This window comes from Hyperolius riggenbachi, chromosome 11 (assembly GCF_040937935.1).
Source record: "Hyperolius riggenbachi isolate aHypRig1 chromosome 11, aHypRig1.pri, whole genome shotgun sequence".
NCBI classification, from domain to species: Eukaryota; Metazoa; Chordata; class Amphibia; order Anura; family Hyperoliidae; genus Hyperolius; species Hyperolius riggenbachi.
In genome coordinates, this window is record NC_090656.1 from 35,937,337 (window position 1) to 35,959,735 (window position 22,399).

The 22,399-nt window shown below is 44.5% G+C and overlaps 1 protein-coding gene across 1 annotated transcript in view; it reads right to left on the bottom strand.

Moving 5' to 3' along the window:
* CDH13 (cadherin 13) overlaps window positions 1-22,399 on the bottom strand; it is a 1,882,652-nt gene that overhangs the window by 1,533,253 nt on the left and 327,000 nt on the right. Inside the window, exon 2 of the mRNA XM_068261396.1 lies at window positions 12,165-12,247. Within this exon, the coding sequence (XP_068117497.1) occupies window positions 12,165-12,247 (83 nt within the window). The remainder of the gene's footprint in view (window positions 1-12,164; window positions 12,248-22,399) is intronic.

Here is a 22,399-nt window from a genome sequence, read left to right on the forward strand (position 1 = left end):
TCCTTCCGGAGTTTGCCATCTGATATGTTTCTTCTGTGTTTAGGTCTCCTCAGATAACTACTTTGTTCTGAATCTCAGCTAAGGTCTGCTCCTCTTGCATCTCATCTTTATGTTGTCTCTAATCCTACTGAAAGTTTTTGTTATTACCAGGGATGGTCGTAGTCAGCCAACTTCGCAATGCTGGAACTACGCGTAGTTTTACGCAATTACGCTTTGCCAAACTACGGCTTCAAAATCAAATATTCGCTTCGTATGCCTTTCGTAGACTACGCGTTAAAATATGCAATTACGCGTAGTGCGAAGCGTAGTGTATGCGGATGCTTATGCCCATATGCAGAATATTTAATGCATTAATTCCTATTTAAATGCGTATACTGGGTACTCTTCTATGCGTACATTCCCCTTTCCAATACGTAAATTTGTAAGCATACAACTGCACACAGAAAATTAGCCGCGAGTAACGCATTCGTAGTTCACTACGCAATACACATGTTAACTACGCATAGTGGGCGTAAGCTACGCATAGCGGTACTTCGCTACGCATACATTCGTAAGCGTAGTTTTGAAACTTCACCTACGAACTACGATGCGTAGATGCGAACTACTATGCGTAAATTCGCACTGGCTTAGTTTCTGCTCATCCCTGGTTATTACTGATTTATGTAGTTCGAACCCCCACCTTCTGTAGTACAATGGTGCAGTAAGTCACAACAATAAGAAAGTGTTGTAGAGTCAATGAAATGTAGTCAAATGAGGACGGGCATCCAATCACTGTAGCCAGGTGGAGATGCACACCCCGACTCTTGACCAGCCAGGCTGGATGTGGTCACTCTCTTGGTACAAAAAGTTCTTGATGGTTGCAGAGGTGGTGTTAGGCAACCTGGCCAAATAGAATACCCCTCCAGAAGGGGGATTGGTAACGCAAAGCAACCAAAGTGAAAAAAGTTTGCGCGTGTGCGACACCAGCATGCCATGTGTCAGCAGCATGTCTGCGGGTAATTAAAGAGAGGTGGAAGACAGATGGCCACCGCGACACAGGACAGGTAATGCATAAATACACATTACAGCACATTTACACATTACACACACACACACACACACACACACACACACACATACACACATATATAGCGGGAACGGTGCCAGGGGGTTCGTCACGTTCATCGCTAGTCCCGATATCGCTCACCGCACGCCCACCCAATCAAGTAAGTCTGACCTACATCTTACAGCATGTCCAATCTACTAATATGACCAATTTTGGCCTAAAATTGGTAACATTGTCGGTCGAACATGCACTTGGCAGCACCGATTTTTATCCGATACCGTTTATGCTTCACAACAACTTATCCATTTCCTTATTTCTCCCCAAATCTCTAAAATAACTTGTGAAAAAACTGATCCCCACAGCAAGTCTGCAGGCTTAGGTTTTCAACCAAATTGAATGGAGAAATTATTTAGTGGTAAAATAAGGCTATCGCCCTCTACTACGCCTTGCAAGACTCCGCCATCAGCATTCATCTGTCAATGAATCTGCTAGACACCATAGACACACAGATCCTTGCGCTTCAATGAGATCTGTCCCTGTCTATGGCAATTACAAAAATCTCATTCACTGCTGTCAAGCTGTACTCACTCAGGCTGGCGTTCACGTATCTTTGGTCAGCCAAAGATGTAATATTCCGAAAAGTGGAGCAGTGCAGGAAGAATATCTACAAAATAATATTTATAAAAACAAAAGTAAAAATGGCAATGGCACACAACAAGATATTTGCTTATAAAAAATGAAAGGGAATAAAACAGAAATAGCACTTTACCCTTGCATAAAGTGGAATTCCTGGTGCTGGCGAACACAGTGCTGACTTAGATCAGGGTAACCCTTGCCGTGTAGCAATCTCCAGAGAATTACGCTTACTGGAGCTCAGCATGGACCATTTATAGCCCAAAATGTAGATCTAGGCTAAATTATTTAATTTCTACCTTGAAATGCAATGGAATGACATGCTCTTATGGTGACAGTAAGCTTCATTTTGCATGTATGCACACATCAGTCAGACAGGCACCCGAATACACTATTCATGTGCTCCAGAGAGCTTCCTACACAAGATACTGTCTACTGTAGGTGTTTGCATTTGAGAAGAGCTTACAGTGGATCCGAGATGAACTTTTATACATTGCATGATAGTGTTCCTTACATATAGTTTATAAAGCATTCCTCACGCCAAATACTTTTTGTTTGTTTGTTTGTTTTAATACTCTAATTCCCTATAAACTAAACAAGCCTCGCCCAAAGCTTATCCAAAACGCCAAGGCACTCAGACCAATGTAGCAAGGGCTTATGGGAGCTCAGTCTGGGCAGGAGGAGGAGGAGGTTACTAGCCAGAGATTTCAGAGGCAGAGGGGAGGGGGAAGTGAATTTTTAACAGGCTGAAGGGTGGAGATGCAGTTGCAGATTACCTGTGTAATGATGACAAACAGAACATGGCCGCTCTCATTGTATCACAGGAATAAATCATCATAAACTGTTGAAGCTGTATGCAGCCAGATTTGCTGTGTAAACTATCTAAACTTTAGATAAGATCTATAGACAAGTTACTTGTTATAGTTGGTTTTTCATGTCGGATCCATTTTAACAACAATTACTTGACCAGTTTCCTCATTCCTAGTGGGCTCATGAATGGGGCGGCTGGCTAGGTGATATTCAAATGTCACTACAGCACTCTTCATAGGAAATGTAATACAAATGTATACAGCTTAGATATGATGATATTTCACAGACTCAGTAGACAGAATGTGTGGACAAGATGGATTCCACGTATTATTTGAATTTTATTTGTGCCTGTGTGATACCGTTCAAGATTGTGACATTTTTAGAAAAACTATAATCCTTTTCAATAAAAATGTATTGAGGAAAAAAAAAAAAGATAGATTCCACATAGGATCTTACTGGTGAAAATGGCTACCATGTCCTGTATATGTCACATAACTTTTTTGCATTTTCCAGAAAAAAAAAAATCAATTGAAATCAGTTGTTTAAAGTGGTTTGAAACTCCGACATAACATTCAATAAAAATGTGTTTTCCTACTTTTTAATACTCATACAGTTATCATATTTGCTTTTGTGCATAAGTAATATTGTCTGTTTACAAATTACAAGTTCCCAAAGTGTAGTTTATCGTGCCCTAAAAGCTGTCATTGCATTTTATTCAAACTGCTTTTTATTATATATTAAGATCTAATGAGCAATTATGAACTCTGTGCATGTCTGAAGCACAGAGAGCTTTACAGAGAGCTCCTTTTCACTTGTTATACTGTGTTTGTTTACATTCCAATGTTGTAACAATGTGTGTAAAGATACTGTTATCTCAAGTTTGGATGTGGATTTGAAGCTGAATAGCAGGACAACTTGCTTTGTTTAACCATTGCAGTGATGTTCTGCTTAAAAAAAATTCTGAGATCGTAGCTTTCAAGCTGTGAGGAATATTTTAGAGCAAAGTAGAAATGCTGGCTTTCTGACCACTTTAAGAATATCTTAACTTTGATATTATTTTTACTGCCTTATTTTAAGACTTTTTTGATTTTTGATAAGGTGAAAATCAGAAAAGGGGGTCAATTTACAAATTTCTAGAAAAAGTTGTGGTGCGCAGGTAGTACATGGCAGTTTTACATATACCGTACTTACAGCTTGCGTAAATAGCACAACTTGTCTTACCTAGCTTGCACATGTATTGTAAGAATTGTGTGCATTGCACGAGTTTGCGTAACACACGTTGCTACTTTATCCACGTTACGCAAGTAGCAGAAAACCTAGACTACCAGCAATGTGTGCATTTCCTAGGTAATGTGCTCCGTCCTCAAGGATAGATAATTCATGAGAAACGTTTTGTGGATCAGTTCCATAACAAGGTGACAATTAGAGCTGGTTGATGCGGGGAAGATGGGCCGAACAGATGGCTGTTTCATGTCCAGAAATGCTGACTCACTGAGGAAGGTCCCAGAACACTGAGATAAAACAACGCAGCGAATCTGCAGCTATCAGCTGATACACCTCCCCGGCACCATGGAGCTAAAGACCCTGTGTGTGCTAAGAACTTTTACTTTGGGGGGGGGGGGGGGGGGGATTTATTATGGCTGGGATGGAGGGAGCTTTTGCCATCAATACAACAAACTGTGGTGACTGGTATCTCCAACACCAAAATGGTTGATGCAAAGATGTCAAATGACAGACCAAGAAGTATGCATGTCATCAAATTAATTCAGGGTTAGCATTATATTCAGGTCATTACAGTAAGGCTCAGGGGTTATAGTGTTACAGACTTCAGACGAAAGGAAGTGAAAAACATGATACGGCAACAAAAAAGTCACTACAAAAGTAGTCCCTTCAGATTATCCATGTAACGTTTGTGGAATTATTCCCGTGGTCAGCGCACAGGACAAGCGTATAAGCTGAGGGGACCCAGCAAGGGTGCAATACACCTGTAGAGGGTAATTCCCGCCGGCAGATGGAGCCGTGGAGTGCAGAGGAACAGATCCTCTGCACAGCCACAGATGCCAGATAGGAATTGTACGATGGGAAGCAAGGCAGGGCAAGATAGCCCTTAAAGAGAGAGAGCACAGAGATAGACCAAATGCGTGTTCCCCAATCTAGTCGCCACCCGGCGACGGTGAACACACATCCGTGGTAACAGAGCGAGATCGCAATCGCAAGAATGGCGATTGCCAAATAGTGACACAAGGCCGAGCAGGACAGAACACCAGAGTAGCAAAGGCACAGCAAACAACAATGATTAGAAGATCAAGGAAAATAACAAACGCTAGCTAAACGCGAACACCGCACTCATTCGCAACAGCGAATGCGTTTACGGCGCGGTCTCCGCACGTTAAGCGCAACAGAGACAAGCACGCCACCCTGACTAACGACTCAACACAAATGAACAAATAACAGAAACGCTTGCTAAACGGCTGCCTTACTGCAGACAACCGCAAGCGTTTGCTCCAGACAGACAAACGAACGGGAAACAGGAATAGGTTAGAAAAGATCCACCGTTCTTCCGTCAGAGCGAGTGCGATCCGGGTTCAGGGAAAGGAGAGGAAGGATCCACTGCTCTTTCTGCCAGAGAAAGTGTGATCCAAGTACTGAAACAGAGTTAGCAGGATCCACTGCTCTTTCTGCCAGAGCAAGTGTGATCCGAGTACAGGAATAGGCCTAGCTGGATACACTGCCCTTTCCGCCAGAGCGAGTGCGATCCACACGGCAAGACAGACAGAAGGAGTAACCAGTAGCACCCGCAGCTACGGTAAAGCTCCAAGACATAGATTAGAGAGATCCACTGCCACTACCGCTAGGGCAAGTGCGATCCAGGCACTGGACCAAACGATTCACTATCGCCTACCGCTGGCGACAGTGCAATCGCAAGGACAAGACAAACAGGCAATACAGATAATACAACCTAACTGCACTAGAAGGATTGCCTAGTGCAGTCCCCAGGAATTACTCTAAGATAATTTTTAGCAACAATAGCAAGGCTGACACTCCAGGAATGTATTAAACCATCATGATCAGCAAAGGATTGTGGGAGAACATGGCTTTTATACTGCCAGCCTTCAAAGGAGGCAGATAGGTGATTTGCATAATGAATGTATGCAAATCCCTCACCAGCAGAACAGGTCTGAAACCTGCAAAGCAAAGACAGGTCTCTCTTCCAGAGACCTGCAGCGCACAGACTTGAGGAATGGTCAAACAGCTGTCTGCTTGTGCAGCCAGCTGAGCAGATCATTACAATCCACAAGGCATTTCTGTGAAGTTGCCTAGGGCCTGGAGAGAGTCAAGGGGCCTGGTGAACGCTAGTTCCCACCAAATCTTACTTAAAAAAAGCCAGGTGACCATCAGTGGTGCGAAAACTGCGATCTTGAATACTCTTGAATCTTAATAAATTGCTGGTTTCCTTGTACATATAAAGAGGCACCAAGGGAGTGTTAGTAAATGGGTACTAGGGATGGTCGGAAATGTTGATTTCTGATTCCGAAGAAATTCCGATTTCCGCCAATGCCGATTACCGATTTTACGGCTTTGCAATCGTTTCCGATTTCTGAGCTCAGCTCGGATTTCTGAGTAGTGGTTTTTTTTTGGTCATTTTTTGGATTCTCTGATTGGCCAAATACTTCCGAGTTGACTCTGCATTTTCTGATTGGTCCACTGCTTCAGAGTTCTGTGATTGGGCTAAAATTACCAAGTTGTGGTAATGCAGCATTTCTACAAAAATCCGATTTCGGATTTCCGACTTCCGAATAGTGTTTTTTTTTTTGCATTCTCTGATTGGCCAAATACTTCTGAGTTGTTTCTGCATTCTCTGATTGGTCTAAAATTACTAAATTCTGAAATATCAATTCTGCAAAATCCAAATGAGTATCCTTAATGGGTACGAGAATATATAATAGATCTTTATCTATTGGTATGTAAAGATACAGATCTTTACATACCAATGGGAGATACGTACCCATATTATACAGCATTGTGAGACATAAGACGCGTACTCACGCCGTACTTTTGCACACTACGGGTTCGTCAGACCACGGGGCGGTCGTTCTGACAACAGTTGCACGTGAGTATTAAGCTGTCGGCAGACTAATAAGACTGTTTTTGTCTGATCCGCCGAGCCCGTCATTTGCAAAAGTACGGTGTGTGTATGCGCATATAAGGGGACGAGAGCCCTGACAAACTGCCTTACAGTCTTAGGGGTTAAGGGATAGGACAGTAGGTGAAGGGAAGCTGTGAATGAGATGGTAAAATGGTGGTCAGTGGCTAAAGTGTCCTAAGTGAGATAGCATGCTTGCCTGAAGAGGTGAGTTTTTAGTTTGCACCAATAAGGGGAAGTGTGGGTAAGTGAAGGATAAGTTAAGGGAGGGAGTTCCAGAGAAGGGGAGAAGATAGAGAGAAATCTGTAAGCGCGAGTGAGAAGAGGTGACCAGACAGGAGAATATTGTATTGGATGGTATCGGGAAATATGTTTATTTAAATAAGTAGGAGCTGGGTTGTAAAGGGCTTTGAAGGTGAAAGTCAGAATTTTGATTGATTTTTTAATTCTTGAAATTCTGTGGAATTCCCAAATTTGGGACAAAAACTAAAATTGAATTCTTGAATAATGACATGTTTTGCTGGAAAACTTCATCAGGTGAATATTTTTAAAAAATGCACAAACCTATAAATAAAATGGCACAAATACAGTCATAGTGACATAAGACTTTGATGTCAAATGAATACTATTATTATAGTACGTTTTACAAGTAGAGATGACTCGAGCCTCTGATTTTCGGTTCACGAAACCTCGAACGCGAACTTCCGCAAAAGTTCGGTTCGTGCAAACTTTCACGAACCACGATAGACTTCAATAAGGATGCGAACTTTGAAAACTAGAAACATTTTTGCTGGCCAGAAAAGTGATGGAAAAGAGGTTTCAAGGGGTCTAACACCTGGAGGGGGGGCATGGCAGAGTGGGATACACGCCAAAAGTCCCCGGGAAAAATCCAGATTTTACGCACAGCAGGGTTTAAGGGCAGAAATCACATTTTATTGCTAAATTGGAGGACAAAAGTGCTTTAAAACATCTTGCATGTGTATACATCAATCAGGTAGTGTAATCAGCGTACTGCTTCACACTGACAGACCAAACTCACTGTGCAACGCACCGCAAACAGCTGTTTGTGTAGTGACGGCCATGCTGGACTGGTGCACACCATGGCCAGAGTGCAGGCGATAGCGGTTTTCAAGCCCATATGGTTGCCGGGCTGATGTAGCTCAATGACAGAACAACAGTGACTGTCCAGCTGATCGAATTTGGTCTGTCCACAATGAAGCAACGACCTTATTATCTTGGGTGTGCTAGCATTGGCCTTAAAAATTTAGGAATCTGCCTGGAGTCCTGGACCCTGTTGGTGGTGGCGGAGAAAGCAGTCAAGCGGCCTGCAGGCAGTGATGCTGTGTGGGGAGCGAGTTAGTCTTGGGGCAGGCAGTCACACGGCGTGCAGGCAGAGATGCTGTGTGTGGGGACTGACTTAGTCTTGTGGCGGGCAGTAGCCCTCTGGGATCCATGGCTGCCTCATTAATTTTGATAAAGGTGAGGTACTGAACACTTTTGTGACCTAGGCAACTTTTTTCAGTGACAATGCCTCCAGCTGCGCTGAAGGTCCTTTCTAACAGGACGCATAAGGCAGGGCAAGACAGAAGTTGGATGGCAAATTGTGACAGTCACACAGGTGCAGTCAAACAGGTGCAGTGAAAGGTATGCAGTGACTGGTATTACAATACAATGAGCAGCTGTCACACACGTGCAGTTAACAGGTATGCACGGACTAGTATATTAACCACCCTGACGTTCTGATTAAATCGCCAGGGTGGCTGCGGGAGGGGTTTTTTTAAATAAAAAAAAAACTATTTCATGCAGCCAACTGAAAGTTGGCTGCATGAAAGCCCACTAGAGGGCGCTTCGGAGGCGTTCTTCCAATCGCCTCCGGCGGCCAGAAGTAACACGGAAGGCCGCAATAAGCGGCCTTCCGTGTTTCGCTTACCTCGTCGCCATGGCGACGAGCGGAGTGACGTCATGGACGTCAGCCGAAGTCCTGACGTCAGCCGCCTCCGATCCAGCCCTTAGCGCTGGCCGGAACTGTTTGTTCCGGCTACGCTGGGCTCGGGCGGCTGGGGGGACCCTCTTTCGCCGCTGCACGCGGCGGATCGCCGCGCTGCAGCGGCGATCAGGCAGCACACGCGGCTGGCAAAGTGCCGGCTGCATGTGCTGCTTTTTATTTCATTAAAATCGGCCCAGCAGGGCCTGAGCGGCAGCCTCTGGCGGTGTTGGACGAGCTGAGCTCGTCCAGACCGCTCAGCTGGTTAAACAGCGTGCGGTCACACAAGTACTGTGAACAATTATGCAATAACTAGTATTACAAATGTACAGCTGTCACACACACAGGTACCGTGAACAGGTGCAGTGACTGGTATATAATACTGAGTGTGGTCACGTAGTAGGTGCACTGAACAGGTATGCAGGGATTGGTATTACAAATGTGCAGCTGTCACACACACAGGTACCGTGAACAGATGCAGTGACTGGTATATAACACTCAGTGCGGCCACGTAGGTAGCTGCACTACTGAACAGGTATGCAGTGATTGGTATTACAAATATGCAGCTGTCACACACACACAGGTAGTCAGTGAATGTAAAGAAACAAAAGCAGGAGGAGTGCTCCGTAGTGTGTCGTTAACTGAGGTAGGCGTGGACACGCCCAAACACGTCTTCACGTCTACTGCACACGATCACCCCGGAAGGGCACCTCAGGTCACCACGCCCTCTGGACCCCACCGCTGCTGGCCACTGCAGTTCCCAGGTTGCTCCTTTGGTGGGATGTTTTCTTCAAGGCTTTACGCCAAATTCAATGCCTGTTTACCTATTAATCTAGTAAGTGAATTTGTGCTTTTTTAATCCATTAAAAGTTAACACACTACGGAGCGCTGCTCCTGCTTTTGTTTCTTTCTCTTCAGTCCGCTTGCAGTCGAGTGTTGAGGAGTTGCTAGAGTGTGTTCATAAGGTCCTGCAAGATCTGCCTAAGCAGTAGCAGCGCAAGATTTCACATCTTTTGAATCACTGAATGTGCTGGGCCTGGCAGTCGCACAGTAGGAATTACCAAGGGGCCAAGGGCCAGCTGTGACTGACTGGGCTATATAAGTGTCTGTGGGACTCACACACACACACACAAAAAAAATAGATCACAAGAACAACATTAGCTCTCAAAAGAGCCGTTGAGGGGTGCTTTTTTTTAGCAATAAGTATAAGCAAGGAGCAAGCTAACGAGAGCCTAAAAAGAGTCTAACTAAGCTTTCCCTCTGTCAGCAGGTTCTCTCCCTTCTCTAATTACTGCAGCCACATGAGTGAGTGAAATGCCTGACACTGCCTGCCTTTTATAAAGAGGGCTCCAGGAGGGAGTGTAGCCTGATTAGCTACCATCTGTCTGCTGACTGTGATGTAGAGGGTCAAAGTTGACCCTAATGATGTAGTATAGGGGGCGGGTCGAACTCGCATATAGTTCGCGGTTCACCGAAGTTCGTGTGTTCGTGTTCGAATGCGAACCGTTCGGGCCATCTCTATTTACAAGTCATAGATGTTGAACCTGATAAAAATAGGATATAGCCAAATTAAAAGTATATTAAAAAGATTCTACCATAAAAATATATGTATGAAAAATGAATGTATGGAAAATGCTTTACATATTAAAAGAAAATAATCATTGAAAAAAAATCAGGAAAAACTAAATCTGACTATTAATAATTAGAAACATGATCTATATTCATAATAAAATAAACCTTGATGCTATTGGAGTGCCTGTGATACCAGTGTGAGGATTACACATTTGGATGTAGCACAGAATAGTAACATCATTAAATTCTAAATATACATCACAGATATTGAGCGTCTAAAAATAACTCCATGTTACAGCTGCTCTGGTTCATATGAAGAAAGAACTCAACCAATGTATCCACCTGAGACAACCTGAGTGGCAAAACAAAAAGGTACAAAACCCAGGGAAACAAAAAGGACTCACTTATTCACCTGTGAATTTTTTATAAAAACTATAGTGGAAAGAAAATGGCTATATTTACTAAATATAACATTTAAAAAAAGTGTGGTGGTTTCCAACAGGAAGCAAGTAAACCCAATTGGAAATATGATCTAATAAAACGAGGATGAATAGCATAGATTGAAATGAATACCACCATTTGTGAGGCATCACACTGTGCCACCCACCTAATAATATTCTAGAGTGCTTTTCTCCCTGGGGTGGGGACTAAAAGCGATGTGACCCTGTGTTTTGCAGTCTCAAAGGCTCAGGAAAAGAGGTGGGTTTTTAGCTTTTTCTTAAAATAAATCTGAAGCTAAAAAAAATACTCACCTAAGCAGAGAGAAGGCTCAGCGCAGGATCCCCCGTTCAAATCTCCTGTCGCGGTAGGATTCGGAAGTCTTCGGGAGCCCAAGTGCTCCCAAAGACGGATGGTTCCATACTGCCCATGCATGAGTCTGCGAGACAGCATGCTTGCGCTTGCGCAGTACGGAGTGGCCTGTCTTTGCAAGCATGTGGGCTCCTGAACACTTCCGAAGCCTTGGGCAGTGGCAGAGAGCAGGCTCTGACCAATCATTCGAGACTGATAACTGGTGATACATTGCTGGAATGCAGGGACCATGAGGAGAATGGGAAGGCTCTATAGGACCCAGAGCCTTGCCTCTCCTTAAAGGGACACTTAAGCATGGCCGGATTTGTACAATTTACCGCCCAAGGCCACTGTCACCAGCCGCCCCCTTTAGTGTAGGTAGCGAGATGAACCATCCCCGTTCATGTCAGTATAGGTTGCCTGATGACTTCCCCCTAGTATAGGTAGCCAGATGACCCCTTCCTCCTTTCCCTCCAGTATAGGTAGCCAGAAGGCTCCCTTAATCCCCCCTCGCCCTTCAGTATACTGTAGGTTGCCAGCTCGCCTTCACACTGCAGCAGCCATCAGTGTCACTCAACCCTCAGCTCGTCTCCAGTGCCAAAGCTTCCTCTTCCCTTCTGTCTCCAATGCTGCCCAAGTCTATAGCCGCCAACCACAATGCAAATGACCACAGAGAGCAAGATGGCTGCTGCACAGGCAGCTAGCAGCTGAGTACCACAGTCAGGGGCTTGCCTGATCTCCCTGCATTGCAGCATTTGCAGGCTTGGAAATGCTGCACCAGTTTGTTGCTTTGGTGCCCTTGCTCCTGTGGTGCCCTAGGCCATGGCCTAAATCCGGCCCTACACTTAAGGCTATAAAAAACAATGAGTTTTACTCACCTGGGGCTTCCATCAGCCCCCTGCAGCTGTCCGATGCCCACGCAGTCTCGCTCTGATCTCTGATCCTCCTGTCCCAGGCGGCTACTTCCGGTTTCGGCGAGACTGCGTGGGCACCGGACAGCTCCAGGGGGCTGGTGGAAGCCCCAGGTGAGTAAACTCCTTGTTTTTTATAGACTTAAGTGAGTATCTCTTTGTTTTTATTTTCGCCTCCGACTCCCTTTAAAGCGGTCCAGAGAAGGAACCTCTCACACTGTTGACCCACCCTATTGCTTGTGAGGAGTCACACTGTATTTTCTCTTTCCCCCTTACCTGTGAGATGTCCCACACAGTCATACCCTTTTACTTTTAGGGCCGGTTCAGATGGATATCTGTAGAAGGGGCAACAAAGAATCCTGGAAGAAAAGAACATTTTGATTGGTAAGTATGCATGTATTATTGAGAACATCGTCCCTACTGTGAGACTCATACTGATATGGATGGAACTCTATGCAATGTACACAAAACCTGTATGTATGCATGCTGTACATAGCGCCCAACTGTCCCTCTTTTAGAGGGACAGTCCCTCTTTGGGAACCATGTCCATCTATCCCTCTATCTTCCTCATCTGTCCCTCTTTCAGGATTGGTGTAAAGATTTAAATAAATATATGTGTTCTTCTCCTGAAAAAAATGTGTTTTATTGGCTCTAAACTGTATTCCAATCCTTTAAATAGATATATTTCTTATTTTCAAATGTTAAAGAGAACCTGAGGTGGGTTTGAAGAATATTATCTGCATACAGAGGCTGGATCTGCCTATACAGCCCAGCCTCTGTTGCTATCCCAAACCCCCCTAAGGTCCCCCTGCACTCTGCAATCCCTCATAAATCACAGCCATGCTGCTGACAAACAGCTTGTCAGAGCTGGCTGTGTTTATCTCTATAGTGTCAGTCTGCTGCTCTCCCCGCCTCCTGCAGAACTCCAGTCCCCGCCTGCATCCCTTCCCTCCCTGCTGATTGGAGAGAAGGGACGGGGGCAGGGACAGGAGCTATGCAGGAGGCGGGGGAGCAGCTGAGACTGACACTACAGATGTAAACACAGCCTCACAGCACGGCTGTGATTTATGAGGGATTGCAGAGTGCAGGGGGACCTTAGTGGGGTTTGGGATAGCAACAGAGGCTGGGCTGTATAGGCAGATCCAGCCTCTGTATGCAGATAACATTCTTTAAACACACCTCGGGTTCTCTTTAAAGCGGATCCGAGATGAAAAACTATAACAAGTAACTTGTCTATATATCTTATCTTAAATTTAGATAGTTTACACAGCAAATCTAGCTGCAAACAGCTTTAATAGAATATGATTATTTCTTCCTGTGATACAATGACAGCAGCCATGTTGTTTGTAAACATTACACAGAGGCAGGCTTATCTGCATCTTGAGCAAAAAAACCTAATCCCCTCTCCTCCTCCCTCCTCCCCTCTGCCTCTGAAATCTCTGGCTTTCCGATTGGAAATCTGAATTACCGAGCGGAACTCGGAAATCGGATTTCTGCAGAAATACTGCATTACTGCAGTTCTGTAATTTTAGACCAATCACAGAACTCGGAAGCAGTGGACCAATCAGAGAATGCAGAGTCAACTCGGAAGTATTTGGCCAATCAGAGAATGCAAAAAATTACCAAAAAAAAACCCCCACTACTCGTAAATCAGAAACTGATGGGAAATCGGATTTCTGTAGAAATGCTGCATTCCCACAACTCGATAATTTTAGCCCAATCCAGTGCTGGGCGTAATGGAAAGAGCTACGCTTACGGATCATTACGCGTAATTTTACGCTATTACGCATTACGGAATTACGCTTACGGCGTAGACATTCAATTACGGTACATGTCTGTAATTACACATAGCCCTTACGCAATTACGCGTAAGAATACCGTAATTCAGGTTGTTACGTTATAGGCTTACGCATAAAATCCTACTAGCAATTAATGCGTAAGGTCATGCTGCCAAGCGGAAAAGTTGACGCATGGATCAATGTTAGGTAGCCGCCGACTTTAAGTGTTAATAGCAAAGCCCCCTTAATTGCTAAGAGCCTCAAATTTGGAGAATATATTAACCACTTTACCCCCAGCGGTACGAATTTCTCCGCCCCTTTTTTCCCCCCTAAAAAACCAGGGACGGAGAAATCCGTACCTTCCGCGCTACCGCCGCTGTCCGCGCTTCCGCTGCTCGTGCGCGCACACCCGCCGCTCGTGCACGCCGCCGCCCGCTCGCCCGGAGATCAATGAACGGGAAAATCCATTCCCGTTCGTTGATCTAGCCCCCGCAATGATCTGCTGCTTCTTTCAGAAACAGCGAGATCATTGTGAGTCTCCCAGCCTCCTACTGCTTCCTGTAAGCGTCCTTCCGGACGCTTACAGGTCGCATGTAAACAAACACTCTGTGGCCATCTTGTGGCCAAATAGTAAACTACACCCTAAAAGCATTTTACATATTCAAACATTACATTTACACAATAAATTAACTCATTACCTCCCACACTCCCCAATTTTTTTTTTTTTTTTGTAATTAAAAAAAACAAAAACATACAATTAAAAAAAAAAAACATAAATAGTTAGCTTAGGGACTGAACTTTTTAAATATTTATGTCAAGAGGGTATAACACTGTTACTTTATAAACTGCGGGCTTGTAATTAGGGATGGATGCAAAACTGAAAAAAATGCACCTTTATTTCCAAATAAAATATTGTCGCCAAACATTGTGATAGGGACATAATTTAAATGGTTTTATAACCGGGACAAATGGGTTAATACATTTCATGGGTTTTAATTACAGTAGCATGCTTTATTTAAAAACTATAATGGCCGAAAACTGAAAAATAATAATTTTTTCCCACATTTTTTCCTATTTCCCCATTAAAACACATTTAGAATAAAATAATTCTTGGCATACTGTCCTACCTAAAGAAAGCCTAATTGGTGGTGAAAAAAACAAGATATAGTTCATTTCATTGGGATAAGTAATAATAAAGTTATAGACGAATGAATGGAAGGAGCGCTGAAAGGTGAAAATTGCTCTGGTGGTCAGGGGGTAAAACCCCTCAGTGGTGAAGTGGTTAAGGAGATCAGAAGGAATAAGAGGAAAAAACATTTTTCAAAAAGACCTTATAGTTTTTGAGAAAATCGATGTTAAAGTTTCAAAGGAAAAATATATACATTTAAAAACCCGCCGACTTTAACGGTTAATAGCAAAGCCTGCTTAAAATTTAGGAACACCAAATTCACAGGATATATTAAGGGGATCAGTGGGAATAAGAGGAAAAAATGTTTTTTCAAAAAGACCTTATAGTTTTTGAGAAAATCGATTTTTAAGTTTCAAGGGCAAAAATGTCTTTTAAATGCGGAAAATGTCAGTTTTTTTTGCACAGGTAACAATAGTGTTTTATTTTCATAGATTCCCCCAAGTGGGAAGAGTTTTACTTACTTCGTTCTGAGTGTGGGTCTGTGCAGCGCAGACGCGTATGCCGCGGCTGAGCGGCGAGTGACGTCGGGTGCGGCGTAGTTACAATGTAACAAAGTTGTTACATTGTAATAACTTTGTTACATTGTAACTGATAGAACATTTCCGAGGCTATTTCGAGGGATCATTTATTTAAAGGGACAGGTAAGTATTAATGGTTAATTAAGAATATTAAAGGACTTTTTTCATGGTTATGTTTTTTGTTCAATTAAAATACTTTTTCTAAGTGTTTGTGTGTTTATTTACTTTTAACTCTTAAAGGAAATGGGTAAGGGGTACAAGTACCTCTATACTCATTTCTCCTGGGAGGGGGGGGTGGGCATCTGGGGGACCCCTTTTTAAAGGGGACTCCCAGATGCCACCATGAACCCCCCCCCCCCCCAGGAAATCGCGGCCTCCACCTCCACCGCCCATCGGAGGTGGAGACGAGCCCCTTGTCCTTGGATTGGACAAGGGCTCGGAGGGGGAGGGGAAAGCTTGGCTGCCCCTCCCCTTCCGAGACCCCCCAATCCATGGACCATGCGGGCTGGTATAGTCAGGGTGCGGAGCCCCACGCGGCCGGTGCTCCGCATTCTGGCTATCCCAGTCTGCATGGGGGACAAGGGGTTAAAGAGGTCTGGGAGGGGGGACCCCACGTCGTTTTTTTTTAATATTTCCCACACTCAGAACGAAGTAAGTAAAACTCTTCGCACTTTGGGGAATCTATGAAAATAAAACACTATTGTTACCTGTGCAAAAAAAACTGACATTTTCCGCATTTAAAAGACATTTTTGCCCTTGAAACTTAAAAATCGATTTTTTCAAAAACTATAAGGTCTTTTTGAAAAAAATGTTTTTCCTCTTATTCCCACTGATCCCCTTAATATACCCTGTGAATTTGGTGTTCCTAAATTTTAAGCAGGCTTTGCTATTAACCGTTAAAGTCGGCGGGTTTTTAAATGTATATATTTTTCCTTTGAAACTTTAACATCGATTTTCTCAAAAACTATAAGGTCTTTTTGAAAAAAAAATGTTCCTCTTATTCCTTCTGATCTCCTTAATATATTCTCCAAATTTGAGGCTCTTAGCACTTAAGGGGGCTTTGCTATTAACCCTTAAAGTCGGCGGCTTTTTTATATTATACGGGAGCGTAATATTACGCGATTACGGCAGACTGTGTAATTTCAATGGGAGTTTACTGTTTTACGCGTAATTTGTTACGCGTAATAACGTAACCTACGGTCTACGCGTAATTAATTAAGCGTAATACCGTAACCTTACACGTAACGCTTACGGTGCATTTGTAGTAAATTACGATGCGTAATTACGCTAATGCGTAATTTCGGCCCAGCACTGGCCCAATCACAGATTTTGGAAGCATTGAACCAATCAGAGAATGCAAAGTCAACCCGGAAGTATTTGGCCAATCAGGGAATGCAAAAAATGACGCCCAAAAAAAAAAAAACTACTCGGAATTCCGAACTCGTAAACCGATCGTAAATCCGCGAAATCGGTAATCGGCATTGGCAGAATTAGGAATTTCTGCAGAATCGGAAATCGACATTTCCGACCATCCCTAACTGCCACTTGTTTGCTCTACAGATGCATTGCTCTGCTGTTGACTAGCGTTGCATCTGTACAGCATAAGGGCCCCCGAACTTTCTTCCTAGCAAACACACTCGATTGTTACAGATAGTAATAAAATATGGCATATGGTGTATACATTTAACAAAGTGCCAAATAATTTATTTGTATGTGTCTTATAACTGTGGGAAAATTAGGAAGGTGTAATTTTTCCCTTTAAAAATTACTATAAAATAAAAAAAAATTTGTAGAAAAATATTACTCAAAGAAAGCCTAGATTGTCCTGAAAAAACAAGATATATATCACTAAGATGGCATAAGTAATTAAAAAATGACTGCAGTATCAAAGCGACACACCTAAAGGGTAAAAATGGCAGGAACCTTAGGGCCGGTTCACATTACAAGCCGCGGAACGCAACGCTTGCGAACGTACGCCATCCGCGTTTGTATGCTTTGCGGCGCTGATCCCATCACTGAAAAGTGAATGGGACAGCCGCGCGTTTTTGCAAAATCTGCGTGCAGCATGCGTTCTCGGACCGCACTGGTCTGGAACGCATGCAGTGTGAACATCAGACAGTGCACTCTATGCACTGTCTGATGTCATGCGTGTCTGCCTCCTGCACGCGTTTCCAAAACGCGGCTGGAAACGCGTGCACTCTGAACGGGCCCTAAAGGGTAAAAACCGTGGTAACAGGAAAAAAGGGCGCCGGCAGCTAGTGAACAAAAAGGGCACCGCCAATCACCCCATTATAAATATCATTTAATGGGCGCCGAACAGGAAAAAAGGGCACCGGAGATGATTAACGTTTTACAAACGGCACCTGGAGATTTTTAATGTTTTATAACTGTGCTTGTGATGATTTAAGTTTAGAAAATGTGCCCGTGACGAATAACGTTTATAAATATACTAAACATATTTAACGTATTTAACTAAAACATTATTTAAAATGTTATCCTTTACTGTTTGTAAAACATTATTATTCACAAAATAAAGTGATTAGTACGTAACGTAAATTGCAATATATTTTTTACAGTCACTATTTGTAAAACATTATTATCCACATAATAAAGCGATCAGTAAGGGGTGGTGGTTAGGGTTAGGCACCACCAGGGGGGTGGTTAGGGTTATGCACCACAAGGGGGGTGGTTAGGGTTAGGCACCACCAGGGGGGGGTTAGGCACCACCAGGGGGGGGTTAGGGTTAGGCACCACCAGGGGGGTCTTATGGCCCATACTCATGAGGGACAAAAGTGGCTTGTCGCCAGCACACGTGAGCATGTGTGCGACAGGCCGGCAACAGCTCGTCGCCAGCTCCCTCCGCGTACACACGCGGAAGAGGGATCAGCTGAGCGATGGAAGCTGTCGCCGACGCTCCTCCCCCGCCGCCGGAAGCTCCGTGTTGTGGATAGAGGTTGCTGTCGCTAGTCCGCATACTCACGCGGACTAGCGACAGTTGCGGCGGCAACTGTCGCCAGGCGATTGAGCGGTTCAATCGCCTGGCGACATCAGCGACGAGCGACAGTTCGGGGTGGGCCATTAGGGTTAGGCACCACCGGGGGGGTCTAGGGGTTAGAGATTAGAGATGTCGCGAACCTCCGATTTTCGGTTCGCGAACCGGGTTCGCAAACTTCTGCAGAATGGTTCGGTTCGCGGAAAATTTCGCGATCCGCAATAGACTTCAATGGGGAGGCGAACTTTGAAAAATAGAAAAAATTATGCTGGCCACAAAAGTGATGGAAAAGATGTTTCAAAGGGTCTAACACCTGGACAGGGGCATGGCGGAGTGGGATACATGCCAAAAGTCCCGGGGAAAAATCTGGATGTGACGCAAAGCAGCGTTTTAAGGGCAGAAATCACATTGAATGCTAAATTGCAGGCCTAACGTGCTTTAAAACATCTTGCATGTGTATACATCAATCAGGGAGTGTAATTAGAGTACTGCTTCACACTGACACACCAAACTCACTGTGTAACGCACCGCAAACAGCTGTTTGTGTAGTGACGGCCATGCTGGACTACTGTGCAACATGGCGAGATTGCTCTTCCTCACTCAGTGATGTCAGGTAATGTGTGACTTCCTTCTCAACTTTCCATGGCATTGTTAAAAAGCTTACGTTTTGTTTTTAAATTACATTTTCTACTTGCTGTGTACTTGTTCAGTACCGCTACAATAAGAATCCTGTGGAGGCGGGCAAGTCTGCTATTGTGACCCCGGTTAATGGCCGGGGAATGAGGGGTTTGAATCCGGTGTGGAGCCTGAGCAACAGCTACCACTACACATCCAAGGAGGGCAGCGGGCAGGCATGCACGCCCGCCCGCCCCGAGGTAGTGACCAAAAATAACAATACAGGAGGCGGACTTTCGAGGCCCTGCTGTGTATTTGAAATGAATGTACTTTAAATCCTTGAACGAGAACCAGTTATGGCGGGCAAAGATGACACCACATTCCTTTCACGAGAATCATATGGAGGCGGGCAAGTCTGCCATTTGTGACCCCGGGTAATGGCCGGGGAATGAGGGATGGAATCCGGTGTGGAGCCTGAGAAACGGCTACCACTACACATCCAAGGAGGGCAGCAGGCAGGCATGCACGCCCGCCCTGAGGTAGTGACCAAAAATAACAATACAGGAGGCGGACTTTCGAGGCCCTGCTGTGTATTTGAAATGAATTGTCTTTAAATCCTTTAACGGGAATCCGTTATGGAGGGCAAGTCTGCCATTGTCACCGCGGGGAATGAAGGTTGGATTGCGGCCCGAAGTGGGAGCCTGCTGAGACCCATGCTGTAGCTGCCCTGACCGTGCTTTGCAGACCAGGCATCTGTGGTCAGATGGACCCTTGAGCCAGCGGAAGACAAACCAAGTCGAAAGCATTTGCCAAGAATGTTTTACGGAGGGCAAGTTTTTTTGTCCTTTTTTTTACATTTTTTGAAAATGATAAATGGTTGTATTTTTAAATTGGTTGAAAGTTTAGATGGTTGTATTTTTAAATTGTTTAAGTGTAGCCATTCTTCCTCTCCCCAGCCATGAACAATACCATGGGAACGTGGAGCAGCAGAAGCCCCCTTTGACGGCTGCCGCGGTTGTTCTCCGCGGCTTGTCTTTTGAGGGGTGCTGCTTTTCCTCAGGTGTTCTTGCCATAGCTGTTTGTGCCTTCTCTCCAGATGCCTTCGTAAAGCACTTGTCCCTACGTGAGAGTTGGCCTTTCCACGGCTCAATTTTTGCTGGCAGAGACACTAGATGGCTTTGCTCCGATCTGAGACACACACGTTAAAAAATTTCCAAACCGCTGAGCCCCCCTGGGGTGATGGCGCTACGGTGGCATCAGCAGCTGACGTTGAAGGGCATGTTGGCTGTCTGGCCATAGCTGGCGATACATGGCGCCGGACACTGCCCCCAGCTGTTTCTGAGGACGAGCTCCCTCTGCTTCTATCATGGAGTCGTCTCCTCCTAGTCCTCTCTAACTCCTCCTCTGAACTGTCCCCCTGGTCATCTCCTCTACCGGGAACATATGTGGTATCCGTATAATCGTCATCATAATCCTCCTGGCCAGCTGCACTTTCTTTAGACACCTCCTCAACTGCACCAACTTCAGGTGTTTCATCAGCCCCCTCCACACACGTTACTTCCATACTATCGCCACCTAACTCAGACGTAGGAGGTGGTGTACCTGCGCCTTCTTCTTGTTGTTGCAGTAGTGGCTGTGAATCGGTGATTTCACCACCACCAAATAACTCCTGCGAAGTGTCAAATGCAGTGGATGTGGTGCTTGTTGTAGCGCTGGTGGCTGCGGGAGATGAGGTGTTCTGTGTTAAATACTCAATCACCTCCTCACGATTTTGGGAAGTGATGGCACGTGCCTTCTTCTGAGCACTGTATTTTGGGGCAGCTCCGCATGAAATCACAGCAACACCACCTCGCACAGACCTGCCGGTGCCTGGTGGCCTTCCTCTGGGTCTGCCTCTACCTCTTCCTCTACCTGGTTTGTCCATTTTGTCCATCTCAGAGGGATGCTAGGTATATGCAGTGAGCTGGGTTCACTCAACACTACAGGTAGTTATGTGCAGTGATGAGGTGGGTTAAGTAAATGCAACAGGTAGTAGTAGGATGCAGTGAGCTGGGTTCACTCAACACAACAGGTAGTAGTAGGTATATGCAGTGAGCTGGGTTCACTCAACACTACAGGTAGTTATGTGCAGTGATGAGGTGGGTTAAGTAAACACAACAGGTATTAGGTGTATGCAGTGAGCTGGGTTCACTCAACACTACAGGTAGTTATGTGCAGTGATGAGGTGGGTTAAGTAAACACAACAGGTAGTAGTAGGATGCAGTGAGCTGGGTTCACTCAACACTACAGGTAGTTATGTGCAGTGATGAGGTGGGTTAAGTAAACACAACAGGTAGTAGTAGGATGCAGTGAGCTGGGTTCACTCAACACTACAGGTAGTTATGTGCAGTGATGAGGTGGGTTAAGTAAACACAACAGGTACTGGGGGTATATGCAGTACTATGTGCAGCTCCCTGTCACACACACAGGCAGTCAGTCACTGAATGTGCTGGGCTGCTGGCAGTGGCACACACACACTATCAATTAGCAAGGCTGTGCATGCAACAAAAGTGTCAGTTTGACACACAGTAAAAAAAGAAAAAAAAAAGTACAGGATGAGCTCTGACAAAAGCTAGGGTGCGATAAAGCAATAACAATCAGCCATGGAGCAAACTAAGCAGCCAAGAACCTAACTAATCTGTCCCTAGAAGAACAAGTCTGCAGCAGCTGTCCCTTTCCTCTCACTAGCAGGCACACGAGTGAGTGTAATGGCCGCCGGAGCCTGCCTTATATAAGGGGGGGGGGGGGTGTGAGGCTCCAGGGCTTACTGTAGCCTGAATGGCTACAATGTGCCTGCTGACTGTGATGCAGAGGGTCAAAGATGACCCTCATAGTGCATTATGGGGCGAATCGAACTTCCGTAAAAGTTCGCCTGGCGCAGACGAACGCGAACCACCAATGTTCGCCTGGAACCGTTCGCCGGCGAACCGCTCGCTACACCTCTATTAGAGATAGGTACAGGGAGGGTTCTGTGTGAGAGTGAGGTTAGGTATAGTTTTAGTAAAATTTTAGTAATACTTACTAATGTTTTACAACACTAATTACGAACGTAGTTAAATTTATATCATCGTTATAAACAATATTTTCAGATTTTATTATAAGAAGAAACGATAAATCAAGGTTAATCACAATGATATACAATTATAACGATTAAACATATATTATAGTTTTTTTTAACAAACGTAATTATAAGTTTCACTTTTGAAACAGGAAAGATTAACGTTTTCACAATTACCGATTTCATACACATTATTTAATGATTTATACATTTGTAAAACATTATTTGTAAACGAAATACAACACAATATTTTTTTAAACGGTATTACTGCTTATCGTTTACACCCCGTGCCCTTTTTTCCCCCCGACGCCCTTTTTTGATG